The following is a 14226-nucleotide window of genomic DNA, read 5'->3' as shown; positions in this document are numbered from 1 at the left end:
GTAATCCATTTAAATCAATTGATAGTCTTACAGAAGAGTTCATCTTTCAAGCCAGTTTCGCAGTGGTCACAGTTGCTGTGATTACCCAAGAGAAAGTCCCCACAGACTGCAAGACATTTTCTAACTTCCTGTTCACCGTCCCGCTTCTAGGTGACCAAATCTACACTGGGCGGAGGAGGAGGAGCATTGCCGTCAAGCCATAAGCAACCCATGGTGGAACAGCCCCCTGGACCAGTTCTTGCAGTGGCTTATGGCACTTATGTCAAGACCTCTCCAGAGGATAAAAGCTGGAGTCTCACTGTCTTACCGACACAGCAAATAGTCAGCTAGAACCCTTATCTTAGTCTGGGACAATGTGTATGTCTGCAGAATTCAGTCCAAAATACACAGTCTGAGACAGCTTCACAGGGTGGACGCGGGAGTGGCCACGTGCAGTGTTGCAGGATGAGGCCGGTCTCCCTGCTGTCCAGGCCCGAGCGCCTTGGCTTCTTTTAACACCAGCCTAGAAAAGCCAGATACATAAAAGCTGTTTCAGGAGCCCCTGAGCTTTTCCTTAAAAACAAGCCCAGAAACTGGAAGATGGGATTGGGGTACCACTCGAGGGGGCTGTTTGGTTAACGCTTCAGGGCTGTGCTCCCAGCTCCTCTCTCTCCTCTGTACCCTGCATTCTCTAGTCGTAACAAAAATCAGCTGGTTGAGAAGAAACTCTTGCAACTGAAAACATTAAGAAATCTACTTCCCTTGAAGATGGTGACAGGGTCTCTACTAGTTAATTCTCACTGTGCGTCACGTTTCCACTCACTTAGGAAGTTTGATCGCAGCTATGCTGTCCCGTAGGCCCACACTAGAGCTGATAGTATGTTACACTGAACTAGGCTGTGGCAGACAGGAAGAGAAGGGCAAGGGGCAAAGAGGAGAGAAGGGGAGGGGAGGGAGAGCAGACTGCCTGCCGGGAAGCCAGCACCCCTGCTCTGCACCTAGGAAGCGCGTGGGGGACTGGGTGCAGTTGGTTTGAAAGCACTTTTCAATGTCTATAAACATTTATGTGGTCTGTTAGATGAAGAGTCATTTCAACTGCAAAATCTCCAATTAAAGGGCTTTTTTCTTTTTTAACATTATGTTTTAATGTGATCTATCTAACCAAAAACTAAATAAAAGGGGGGGGGGAGAGAAGGAAGAAAGGAAAGGAGGAAAAGAAGGCAAAGAAAATAGTTTTTGGTTTATTTTGACGTTTTACTAATGAAAACTTACTATGCATAATGAATGACTGCATTGTGCCTTTTTCATCTTTTAGTTTTACCTAGAGGCTTGACTCAATTTGTTTTTGTAATAGTAGCCTTAGAAGCTCAAGTATTCATATCCCCATTAATGATTCTTAATTAACCAAACTTTTGAGTTTTGTCCTAGTTGAGACTTACCCATCCAAGCTATCCAAAAGTCTTCACAGAATCTGACACCCAAGAGAAAATAGGGTAAAAGCCCTAAACTGCTAATTTCTCTGAACAGAACCCAGATATGAGTTATGTCCTCAGCTGGATGGCAGTGGGTCTTAGCCTCTTTTGTTTCATTTAAAAAACAAAAAAAAAGTCAAGCATGAGCTCTGCAGTATGCAATACTCCTGGATTAGAAAATGACACACGGTGCCTCCCTCCGGCCAAGCTGACCACTCGCCAGATGCTGCTGCCTAATGTCTACTGAATCTCATATAACATATTAGTGATGAAAAAAACAGGTTATTTTCTAGCAGGAATGAGTCATACGGTTTGTGAAATGTTTGAGAAAAATAATCTATTTCAAGGGGAAAAAAGGACATTAAAAGAGAGGTATATATATACACATATGTTGATGGAAATATTTTAAGCATCACTCAAAGGAGGGGTTTGCTTGACAAAAGACACTCCCTCCAAGTTAGCAGTGAAAAGGACACTCGTGTGTGGTGAGTAGACAGTCTGGAACAATGGTACCTCTGATTGTCCCAGTCAGACGATCTGGAGAACTGCAAGCTTTAAAATACAGCTGGGATTTTTAAAATTGCTACAAAACATTCTCACGCAGGACAATCTAGTTTCAAAGAGTCTCAATAAAAGACTGCTTCCCAAAGTAGATTAAGAAATAACTTTATTTTTCATTTGTCAATCCCATGATTGAAAAGACATGTTGCTCCCAAACAGACAAGAGGCATTTTCTAAAACAAATTCTTTCTGAAAAATGTAGCTTGTGGAGTTATTACACTGCAAATCAGAGAAGGATCACAAAAAGCTACAGCCAACATTTAACACTGGTATAACACTCTACCCCAAGCTGAGTCGCAGAAGTTTTAAAGCTATATCAAAACCATGTCAGCCATAGGGTAGCAACAAGAGTGGCATTAATTGTGCCTTCAACTTAAGAAAAGCATTGAAAACAACCCATTTCCTATAAAAGATCATTTCCCAGAAAAGAATGGATTTATTCAATCAGAAGCCTATTAGAACTGGAACTAAAGAGCTCTCCTCCTCCGCCTCAGTTTTACATTTTCCTTTAGTCAACAGTATCTCGAGCTAATCGTTTGACAGAATTTGGCTTCTCAGAAGAGTCTTTGTCATTTCAGCACAGTGTGGAATGGGGAAAACTGTAGTTACAAGAGAACTAGGAGAGTACAAAAGGACAGTCACTTCTGAAACTCACTGATGCTCAAGAAATCAGAGGCCCTCTGTGACAGTGAGTCTCATATGCCTGAGAGCTTTGTGCTTAAGGAAACACTCCTTAGAGGTAGCTCTGGTTCTAGTTTATATTTAATTACAATTTGCTGTATCCTGTCACAGGGAAGTTTTAACATTTTCAGCAAGGTATAAGCACTCCAAATTTCCTCTTTACCCACCCTATAGCTTCCCCACAGAAAAGGGTAAGAAAAAGCTTAACTGACTCCATAGAGTTATAGCAGCTAATTCAGCAATTCACACCTAACCATGGATTGACAGGACTAGGAAAGGCAACCTGGTGCAACGAGCTGCATGAGCTAGACCTGTAGAAGTGTGGTGGCCAGCACGTCCACAGCACGCAGGGCTGGGGGCGAGGCTGAGCAACCACGGGGCACGCACGGAGAACTGCTCTCACGCATTTCCTAGCGCATTCTGGCACAGCAACAAAGCCACCAAATCAGGGATGGACTTGACTGTACTCTTCAATTTCAAAGGCGTCTTTGCCCCTCCCCAACCTATGTACACTTCATGGAAGAGAGAAAGACCACTCTTCTGTATTTGAATACAGGTCCCAGCAGGAAGGGGGCAGGGATGGGCACAAACAGCACGGTCTATAACAAAACACTTCTGGGAAAGACTTAGGTAACTCTCAGCATTAAAATGAAGCTTCTGCCTCTACATATGTGTCATTTTGTAGTCCTGCTACCACATGAATATGGTCTGGTCATGTTGGAAAGAGAACTCGGGTGTGAACAAGGAATCCAAAGGGTAACTTCACAGAGACGCAAGAGCTGCTAACAAACTTACCAGAGGGTCAATCCTTCTACTCCGAGCCTCTTTCCTTTATTCAATTCTCTGAATGTCAAGTTGAAAGGAATAAAAAGAACCAAATATTCAGACCAAATTAACTATGGGCCATAAGCTATTCAGCACATAGGATATCACTTAAATGATACTGAAAAAATGTCTACTGTACTGCCTGAAGTATTCATTTTTAAAAAGTCAATATACTGAAAATCTCAAAGGAGGAAGTGGTATGAGAACCTTCTTCCTCTCCTTCAAATAAATCATTAAATACACTGGGTAACATTATACTGTCATTTCTATCATAACAATATAAACAATTTCCATCATCCTGAACATTATAAAGATATATATATATATTTTAAAAGGCTTTCAAAACATTTTTCAGTCCAGCATTTGAGAATAAAGCATTAAAAGTTTTGTATACAGTAACACATTCATGTGATAAGTGTATGAATTTACAACCATACATAATATATATATGTATATATATTTATATAAAAAACAAACTTGGGCAGAAGTTAAGGCTACCTACAAAGTTGTCCAAGTAAATTATGCTTGTCAAAACAATTACAAAATTAAAATCACATGCATTTTTAAATCATCTACAAACCACTGACAAAATAAGGTTCAGCATTCAAAGTTTTCAAATTAACTGTAAGAAAGTGCTACAGATATTTACATTTTCTTAACATGAATCAGTGTTCCCACAAAGTTTCATTTGCATTTTTCACCAGCCTCAACTGTAACATAACTAAAAACTGACATTTCTACAATTTGGTACCTAGCACTCATTAATAAGCTGCAAACGGCAGGCAGCAAGCTTCATCTACAAATGTGCTGTCTCACAACCTCAAAATATGGTTTGTAATACTGTTTGACCTGACACGTGCTTGAAAATCTAACCCTCAAGAGGGACTAGAGTGAACATTTCATTAATAATTACACATATCAAGCAACTACAGGATAAAGGTTTCAGGACTTTCCCACTCAGATCATGTAAATAATTTAAACATGGAAAAAACAAAACCAAAATACGACTTTATCTTTTGACTTTTCATATTTTGACTTTATCTTAAAACAATAAAAAGTCATTTCTGGTATTTGCCTAAATATTTTATTTAAATTCTTCCTTCAAAATTACTCTGAACAAATGCCTCTTTTGAGATTAATTTCAGAAAAATATATTCATAAATATAACTCAGAGCCTGCCAGCCTATGAGAGAATTTTAAACAGAATTTGCTAAGATGGTAGAAGCCATTTAACCAGCTCATGTATTACTTCAGGAAATAAGCTGAGATAGCTAAATCTATATTTTTTTAATTAGCTAAATCTATATTTTTTTAATTTGGTGAGTTTTATATTTTCAATTTGGACGTCTAGCAGCTACCTTTTATGTTTTCATCTGTCCAACTTATACTTTATGATGAAAATTTCTATCAAATGGTAATACGAGCAAAATTTAAAAAACAGTAATGCTTAATGCTAAGGGTGTTTTGTCCCTGTTGAATCAAAAGGAGGAAATGCTATTTTAGACTGAATTTAAATTTAGTGTTTTAGGCACTATTTTATATAATAAAGCTAGCACCTTAGTTATTAGTTTATGTCTAAACAAGTAATTACTTTAGACAAATTACTGAAATAATTTTTCTCTTTTAAAAGAGTCCGATGCTAACATTTAAAGATAATGGATTTATTTACTGAATCAATATCATATTTTGAGCAACTCAAAATTTTTTCATGAGAGCTACTTCCCCCCAAAATTATTCCAATTCTCCACAGTGTAGAGAGCTTCAATTATAGATTTTAGACATCACTGAGAAGTTAAGTCATGTAAAAAGATATTTACTAATACTTAAATGACGTAACAGTTTTCTTTAAATAACTTTCAGGTAACAGTATCTAAATAACACAATTTTTAAGAGTATATACAAAAATCACCTTAGGGAATTACTGCAAGATGCTACTTTGCCAACGTGGCCCAGCATCTGTCTTAGTTCCTTTCCCTTCATCGTTACTAAACAAGTAAAACAAACAAAAAACACCCAGAAGGTGAGGCAGGAGATTGTCTTCGTGAGCTCTCTGATAGACTATGGCTAAAGATGAAGAGAACAGAATGACGTACTTAAAAGCCAAACCCAGCCACAGCATGCTTCCCACTGTTATGATCCAGTGGAATGCAAGCTGGGAACAGGGTAGAACTTGGAAATCCGGCTCTGTGTCGATGGGTTAAGGCATTCAGACTCCCCGGTCATTTTAAAGAACACTTCCTGTTCCTGTAGTTTCCTAGCAAACTCTTCTTCCAGTGTCTTAAAAAGGAAGGAAAAAGAAATAATGCACTAGTATTACAAATAGAATTTACTCTCAAACAGTCAAGATAAAATTATTTGCCCCAAAGTATGTTATCCTAATTAAGAAGACACTGTTCAACAGCTAGGACCACAGGCTGCGCAGCTCTGGGTTCAGGTCTTGGCTCAGCCACATGAAACTTCAATTACTTCTCTATATTACAGAACTATTTCATTCTTCTGCTGTGAAACAGCGATAACACCATCTACCTCACTGGGTTGTTATGTGAGGATTAAATGTGTTAATAATGCACTTAACCCATATTAGGCACTCAACAGATGGCACTTATTATTAACTACTGTCTGTCTCTTCCACATGGAACTTCAGCATTTTCTATTTTTTATTTTGATTGCTGATACGCATGTCTTCTCTTCCACACTGAACCACAGATTAAAAGTAAGACCTAAGGCAGATTCATCTTTACACACAGTGTGGGACAACTATATTAAGTACTTGCTAAGTATCTGAGGTAATCAGTTACTTTGTGGACAAGTGACTCAGGAGAAGTCCTGCTGCAGAAAACAAAGTACAGGAAAAGACGGAAGGACACAGGAAAGTTTCTCAGAGGAAGACCGTGAGCTTGGTTTCAGTGGAAAGAGACGAATTTGACAGACAGGATGGGGAAGACACCCCAGGGAGAGTGAGCTGACACAGTGCAGAGGCAGGAAGCTGGAGCTGCTGTGAGTAACGGTGATCATACCCAGCACTGGACCAGGAACTGGGAACAAGGTGGCGAGCAGGAGGCAAGTCAGGAGAGCTGACATGGCCAAAGTGTGGCACCGTGAAGGCTTCAAAGTCCAAGTGAGGTGTTTACATTCTGTTCTGATGAAACTAAAGATTTACCAATACCACGACGACAGCATCAGAGATGCTCCTGAGGATAAACACTGGTGACGGCAGCCAAGGAGGAAGAGAGGAAAGGGAACAAGATCCCAGACGGCCCATCAGGACATTACCAACAATTTTAAGAAGGAAGACAGCAAAGGGAGAGAAAGATTATGAAATGAGAGTCCAAGTTATTTGTTATTTGCCTGAATGTGGGGTCTGATGGAAATGAAAGATAATTCAGCTTTCTAGCCTAGATGTCAGTTCAGAGGACAGGAATATTGGGAAGAACACCCGATGGTGGGTAGGCCTGGAGAGAGGGGAAAGGTGAGATGGAGATGAATTAAAAGGGTTACTGAGTTTAGTTTTACCTCCACTGAGTTTACAATCTTTAGTCAACACTGAATAACATTCAACAGGCATGTACTGATCATTTGCAAAGTGCAGGAACTGTTCCAGAAACTGGGTATGGAAGAGTGAACAAAGATATGATGCCCCTGCCCTCAAGGAGCCTGCATTCTGGTGAGAGAAGACAAACAGTAAAGAAATGTGGCTGGTGGAGATAAATATCATGAAGAGAGACAAACAAAGGTGAGGGGAAAGAGGAGTGTTCAAGGTGGGCACCGAAGCTATTTTATACCCAGTCATCAAAAAAAGAAACCTCTGATGAGATGATAATGGAACAGAAGGAATAAAATGATGAGGAATGGAACATTCAGAGGGGACATGGGAAGTGAGAGCATGGACCAACCACCAAAACAATAAAATTACAGCAATAACAAACATTCACTGGATCCTGACCAAATCTTAAGTACTGTACAAGACCTGACAAGTACTGTCCACACACAGCTTCTGTTTACTGTCTTAACAAGGCCAATTAGGGAAGCAGTAACATCCTCATTTTACACATGAGGAAAACGGGGCTCAGAAGTGTTAAGAGGAAAAAATTAATCAGTGTCAGCATTGAGACTCGAACCCAGACTTGCATCACTTTAGAATTTGTATTCTATATAAGTTTTGGAATTGTCCTTAAATATGTCCTTCAGCTTCTACAGCTGAAGCCAGGACAGTCTATAAGAGCACCATGCAAAGAGCAGAGGTTAGAATGCAAAATGGGAAATGTCTACCTTTCAGGTGACTGGATGACAAAGAAAAGTGATTTTTTAAAAAAAAGCACAGAGAAAAGAGACTATGTCACAAACGCCAGGTGAGAAGAGACTTTTAAGAATAACAGGTGGCTAATGCCACTGGACTGTGACCACGGTCAACCAGCTCAGCTGGGGAGGAATTTAAAGCAAAAGCTAGACTTCAAAGGGTGAAAGGAGGAACTGGAGAAGGGACTTCTTACTTTCATCCCTGTGTGTACCCTTTGAATTCAGAAACACATGAATGTACCACCTATTCAAAAACGTAACAATAAACAAAATTCAAGTTAAAAAGCCGCCCTATCAGCTGACTTGGTCAGTTCTAGAAAGTTTTATTAGCACGTGGTAGGAGCTAGATATTCTTTCCTTGATTAACTGACTGAATGAATGGAAGGAAGGGATGGCTGGAATGTATAGCAGGCAGGAAGCCCAAGAGAAAATGAAGGTCTAAAGTCTGAAAGCTAAGAAAGAGAATCATATAAGGAACAGAAAAGACAGAGTTCAAAAATGGTTGACCAGCTGGGCCAGGCTAGCAGGGAGTCAAGTGTACACAAGGAAGACGGCTGGGTGGCTGTGGGGTAGGAAGCCTTTCTTACTTTACTAGACTGTCAATGAACACAGCACGTAAGGGCCTTATAATCGGGCTCCAGTTCACCCATCCAGACTAAGCTGTCCTCCCTTCCTTCTCTCCCTCCCTAATGCCTACACACAGGCACACACTCCCTCTCACCCTACCATGACAGGGAGCTACACGTGATTCCTGTACACATCCTTTTCACTCCTTCTCTTCTCTGTACTTACATTGCCCCATCCCACTCCAATCTGTCTGTCCTCTCAGCAAGCTCTTGCTCATCCATCAAGCCTCATTTGGCTCACAGAGCGTCTCCTCTCACACGCCTCCTGCCTTCCCCGGGCAGACTGGAGCATTCCTCCTCTGTTGCTGGCACACTGTGCTACTCTGCTCTGCACTGGGTACTTACCTCCTTCAGAGAAACGCCCCTGCTGATCTGCAGCTGCTTGTCAACTAGACTGTGAACCTCTGGGACTTAGACTCCTCATCTCTGTGTCTCCCATCCCTGACACATATTAGGTAAAGGGCCAACAGCTAGGAGGACGAATGCAAGTGTATTTAAATCAAAGCTTTTAAAATTACCTTTTTCCTAGGTCTCAATTTCTCTCTCCATTCCTTTAATTCTTGGCTGTGTTCCTCATCTAACTCCTTTAGTTTCTGAGTCTCATGTTCAACCAAGAGGTGACATTTTTCATTCTGAAAAGAAAGTTTGAATTAAAAAAATTTCAGATCACATTAGCAATTTTTCACAAATACAATTATCTTCCAAAATAAAAAATATATATATTCATCAAACATAAAGCTATTACTGAGGTTGAAATTCTCTTCTAACAACCAAGGACCAAGAATTATGAAATGAGTCATAGTTTCACTTTTGCAAGTTTAGAGGCTAGATCTGTTACTTACCATATAAAAAGAACTTGACTAGAAAGAACTAGTTTGTGACCCTGTAAGCAAGATAGCAAAAGAGACACAGATGTGTAGAGCGGACTTTTGGACTGAGGGAGAGGGAGAGGGTGGGATGATTTGGGAGAATGGCACTGAACATGTATACTATCATGTAAGAAACGAATCGCCAGTCTAGGTTCAATGCAGGATACAGGATGGTTGGGGCTGGTGCACGGGGATGATCCAGAGAGATGACATGGGGCGGGAGGTGGGAGGGGGGTTCATGTTTGGGAACTCATGTACACCCGTGGTGGAATCATGTCAATGTATGGCAAAACCAATACAGTATTGTAAAGTAAAATAAAGTAAAAATAAAAATTTAAAAAAAGAAAAAAAAAAACTAAACTAGAAAAAATAAAATAAAATAAAAAGAAAGAACGAACTAGTTTGATCCTGATTTCCCATTCTAAGGTTTACTCACAAAACTGACACTTCAGAGGGCACCTTGCAAGCATTTTATCCAATGGTACCAGAGCACGGGATTAGAAACTATTTTCTGCTCTAGAAAATTAAGTATATACAATATCCACAATGTATATACACTACTTTGAAATTGTAAACATTTTAGAAATTATTAGGAGAAAATTTCTCATATATTGATCACTTTTTTCAAAAACCTTGAAGAAAATGAACTATTTATCCTGAGATAAAAAGAATTTTAAAATTCAGAACATAACAAAACAGCCTACATCATTTTCAAAACTTTGTTCATCTTCTTTGCAAAATATACTGCAAATTCTCAACAGTACTTTTGAAAGATGCAACTTCTTATATCATAAATTAGCTTCATGTTTATACTAATCATGGCTGTAGAAAATCTCAACAGGTGCCTGTGATACTAAACTGATCTTCCTTTGGGTCTACAGAGGAAAGAAAACCTTTAAGTTCTGGGATCTTCTCAAGCCATGTGCGGCTTACTGTGAGTACCTATCGCTTCCTCAACACCAGCCACCGGCGCTGCACCTCTACTGCCAGCTCTGCTGTCTGGCTTCTGGAGCTGACCTGCAGCTGATGCAGCTCACGGACGTTGGCTTCACACTGCAGCTGAAGATCCCGCATTTGATTTTCATGTTTTTGATGCTGAGCCATTCTCTCATTTTTCTGCCTCTTTTCTTCTTGAGAAGCAAACTATAAAAAAGAAAAACAAGATAAATATGGTTAATAGGCAATGTAATTTCTGCATCTTCCAAAAGTGTAATTAAGGAATTTAACAAAGCTTAAAGTACAATAAACTAAAGCTACAAGTAATAATATGCTAGGACTCAAAGCTGGAGTCTACATCATGGCTTTGGTGGGGGTAGGGAGGCGGGCAGAGATTGCTGATTCAATCCTTATTTCTCCTATCTGCTTAGTGACCTCAGTTAATCTGTGTGTGGGAACTGTGACTACAGAAGTACAGTGAGGCTGTATGTTTGACTGTAAAGCTGGTCAAATCACCTGAGTCCCAGGGCCGGTCTTGGGATCAATCTAGCCCTGGATCTTGTGTGGGGCATGGGACACAGCAGCTCTCAGTGGCCAGCACTGGAGGAGAGGGAGCTAGGACGCGCCGTGTGTTTGCAGAGCCCAAAGTGGCTCCAATGTTTACAGCACAATTATGTGGTACTTCTAAAGACCATCCGAAACTTCTACACCTAAAAAAAGAAGAGACTAATCTGCTTACTTACTTGTTTAATTTTGTCACGGTCCTGGTCTGGTGTTGCTGTTGAGTTAATTCTCAGGCTCTTCTTGAACATGGCCATCCGCGTCTTGGCTTCGCTACGCTGGATCTTGGGCAGTCTCGCTCTTTCTTGAGCCTGTCTGGCTTTTAGCTCCTCGATAAGCCGGTGATTGTAGCGCTGCATTTGTTCTGTTTCCTGAGAGAGTTTCGGAATCCAGTGATACAGACACAACTGAATACCCAGTACCCACAAGTATGCTCAAACACGTCGTTTTGCTATCGTTCCCCAAATTATGCTCTCCCTTGTTACATACTGATCAATAAAGCATTAGGCCAAAAAAAAAAATAAGAAAAATAAAGCTAATAGTAATAAGAGTCTTATGTTAACTCTCTTATACTAAATACAGTCCACATTTTTAAGATATCTGAATTAAAAAGGAGCCAAAATAGCTACCTTTGAGAGACAAGATGAAGACTATAATGTGTAACAGGTCTTGAAGCACTGTTTATTAGTTACCTTTCTTGGAATTTGTAGAAAAGAAGTTTGCAATAATGATCAACATATAATTAATTACTCCAGATTTCATCAAAGAAATTTTAGGACAAAAGAAAGAAAAGATACTTAAAACTTATTCTGTAAAATATGTAAGTTTCAAAAATAAACAGCTCTGCAAACTTTAAAATGAACAAAAAAGTGAACAAATTTCCTTTCATTAACCTTCTCATGGCGCTTAAGTAGCTGGTGTCTTTGCATAAAATACTGATCTTTAAGTTGCTGTTTGAGCAGCTGGTGTTTTTCTTGTAAGTGTCGTTCTTCAAGCTCCCAAATCGCAGCTTCTCGAGCTGGAAGAAGAAGGTAATTTTCAAAATGTCACTTTGCTCTTTTCATGAATGTACTCTGGTCCTTGTTTTAATATTTACATAAAAGTGTTCTAATAAACTAATTAATACACACAGACGTTCTGAGCTATAAAAGAAATATTACCAATGTAAAGATAATATCCATTACCACTTTCCATTCTGTTCTAATGTCCTGTAAACAAAGAATGCCCCACTCCCAACACTAAAATTCCATTTAATCATCTCAGTGAGAAAGAAAAAATACCCAAGGTATTTGTTCCAGGAAATAAGTGCTTAAAAGTCCATCCTATCATGTAGCCAATTAAGTATCCCATTACAGGGTATAAGTGAAGTCGCTCAGTCGTGTCCGACTCTGTGACCCCATGGGCTGTAGACTACCAGGCTCCTCTGTCCATGGGATTTTCCAGGCAATAGTCCTGGAGTGGATTGCCATTCCTTCTCCAGGGGATCTTCCCGACCCAGGGATCAAACCGGGTCTCCTGCATTGTAGACAGACACTTTACCGTCTGAGCCACCAGGGAAGTCCTTACTAGGAGCACCTAACATTACTTAGGTGTATTTCTAGCATCACCTGGACGAAAAGATTTTTTAGGGATTATATGTTTACTTCACTTCTATTGTTCACTTCTATTGCCATAAGGGAATTCTATGTCTTGCAGTAGTTCTGAATTGTATAAAGTATTTTCCTCTTATTTACCTTTTTATCTTTCCCTCTACCACTCTAGCAAAAGAAAGCATTCAAATAATTCCCAGGTACATCTCTGCAATGTTTCCAGACATATCATGTACATACATATGCCACATAGTTCATGTACCTCTCAGGTGCTGCTGCTTGTTATTCAGGCACTCTCTTTCAATATTGGCTAACTCTGCCTTCTGCTGTTGGATGATCTTTTTCAGAGAGCCGTCTAACTCTTGTTGTTGCTTCTGAACAAACTCTTGTTCCTAATAGACATGGTTAACCATCAGTTAGTAAGTATCTATGGAGCAAAACATCCATTTATCTATGTGGCTGTATGTATCAGTGATTAACAAGATTTCTGAACCAAGTTTCTAAAGTTAACTAGATTTAAAAATCACCAAAATTATACAGTATAGGCATAACATATATTTGTCACCCAACTCAAGACCAGAAAGTACTAGAATATTTAATATTGTGAACTCACTACTAAGAGTAATACATACAAGAGAAGTCTATATAAACTACTCATGATTAAAATGCCCAATTATGCTGACATCTTTGAGAAAAAAATAAATTTATACCTTCTAAAACTGACTATTCAATCCACTAGAGTGTGGCTACAATAAAAATGAAAAAGAATGCCTTTTAGGAAGAGAGGCAATAAAGAACAAACAAGTAAAACAGGAGTTGGGAATTTTGAAGTCTGTATTTTTCTATTAACAGAGTTAGGAAGCAACACCATGGCTATCCTAACAGAGAAAGACAGTTTCTGTGTCTCCAACCTGTGCATAAAAAGAGCCACACTTTAAGGACTTAGTGAGAAATAATGCTTTGCTAGAGAAGCAGGAACTAGAAACAGGAAAGAGAGCTATATTATATAACTCTACAAACAAAATTCCTTATAATCAGAGAATTCCACCAACATGTTTGGGAGTCACTCATTCAACAAATATTTACTGAATACATACTATCTGCTCAAATGCCAAATTTATGCTTTTTTAAAAATCTCTCAATTATTGTATAAGGAAAGGAAAAGTTAAAGTGACTTATGGTTGCTATGCTAGATTATACATTTGTGGATGGAATAGTAACAATACCCATATTGAAGAAATGCAAAATTTTCAAGTAACCAGTTGGATCTCTATCCCTCATTTGGCCGTTATGGTAGCTTGTGATTAATTCAAGGGATATTCTTATCAATTTGAGTATGGATTTAGAGATTTAGGGTTAAAGCAGCACTTCACCTATAATCCCTTCTCTTGCATATCTAAGAGATGATAAAACCTCAGGATTCATTTTGGAACCATTTTTCAGGCCTTGGACAGAGTCTGGCAGCATCTGGATCACTACCAGCCTGGTCTTCAATGCAGAGTGAGCCTAGCAGTGTTCCTCAAGATGCTTCTCTTACTACTGATTCTCTGGAAATGAGAATCTGGTCTCACCATCCATGACATCCTGTTAATTTGTTGTCACAATGCTGCTGTCTCATCTGCACTGTGATTTGTATTTTAGCATGAATACAAATGTACAGCAGCAGAAAGACTAGTGAACTGTTTCTAAGGAGTACAACTACCAGTAGAGTTTTGTATCAATTATGATCTTTTGTACTGGGGACAAGAAATGTATTTATGTGTCATTAAAAAACATTGTCAGTTTTGTAGGTAAGATTAACGCTGAGTATTTACACAAAAAAATTACAAAT

General features: G+C 39.2%; 2 protein-coding genes across 3 annotated transcripts in view; one reads left to right on the top strand and one right to left on the bottom strand.

Moving 5' to 3' along the window:
* The window catches only part of COL17A1 (collagen type XVII alpha 1 chain), a 47331-nt gene extending 46071 nt beyond the window's left edge, over nt 1–1260 (top strand). Inside the window, exon 56 of the mRNA XM_040254316.1 lies at nt 151–1260. Within this exon, the coding sequence (XP_040110250.1) occupies nt 151–203 (53 nt within the window). The 3' untranslated portion in view covers nt 204–1260. The remainder of the gene's footprint in view (nt 1–150) is intronic.
* Nucleotides 1261–2100: 840 nt separating this feature from the next.
* Nucleotides 2101–14226, bottom strand: part of SLK (STE20 like kinase) — a 59398-nt gene continuing 47272 nt past the window's right edge. For both annotated transcript variants that reach the window (XM_040254317.1, XM_040254319.1), the window contains 6 exons: nt 12658–12787; nt 11700–11824; nt 10989–11177; nt 10327–10452; nt 8959–9072; nt 2101–5795 (listed from right to left, as the gene is read on the bottom strand). In XM_040254317.1, the coding sequence (XP_040110251.1) occupies nt 5649–5795; nt 8959–9072; nt 10327–10452; nt 10989–11177; nt 11700–11824; nt 12658–12787 (831 nt within the window). In that variant the 3' untranslated portion in view covers nt 2101–5648. The remainder of the gene's footprint in view (nt 5796–8958; nt 9073–10326; nt 10453–10988; nt 11178–11699; nt 11825–12657; nt 12788–14226) is intronic.

Source organism: Oryx dammah, unplaced genomic scaffold, assembly GCF_014754425.2.
Source record: "Oryx dammah isolate SB20612 unplaced genomic scaffold, SCBI_Odam_1.1 HiC_scaffold_14, whole genome shotgun sequence".
Classification (NCBI taxonomy): Eukaryota; Metazoa; Chordata; class Mammalia; order Artiodactyla; family Bovidae; genus Oryx; species Oryx dammah.
Note: the sequence above shows the minus strand (reverse complement) of the source record. Positions and strands in the feature narration are given on the sequence as shown.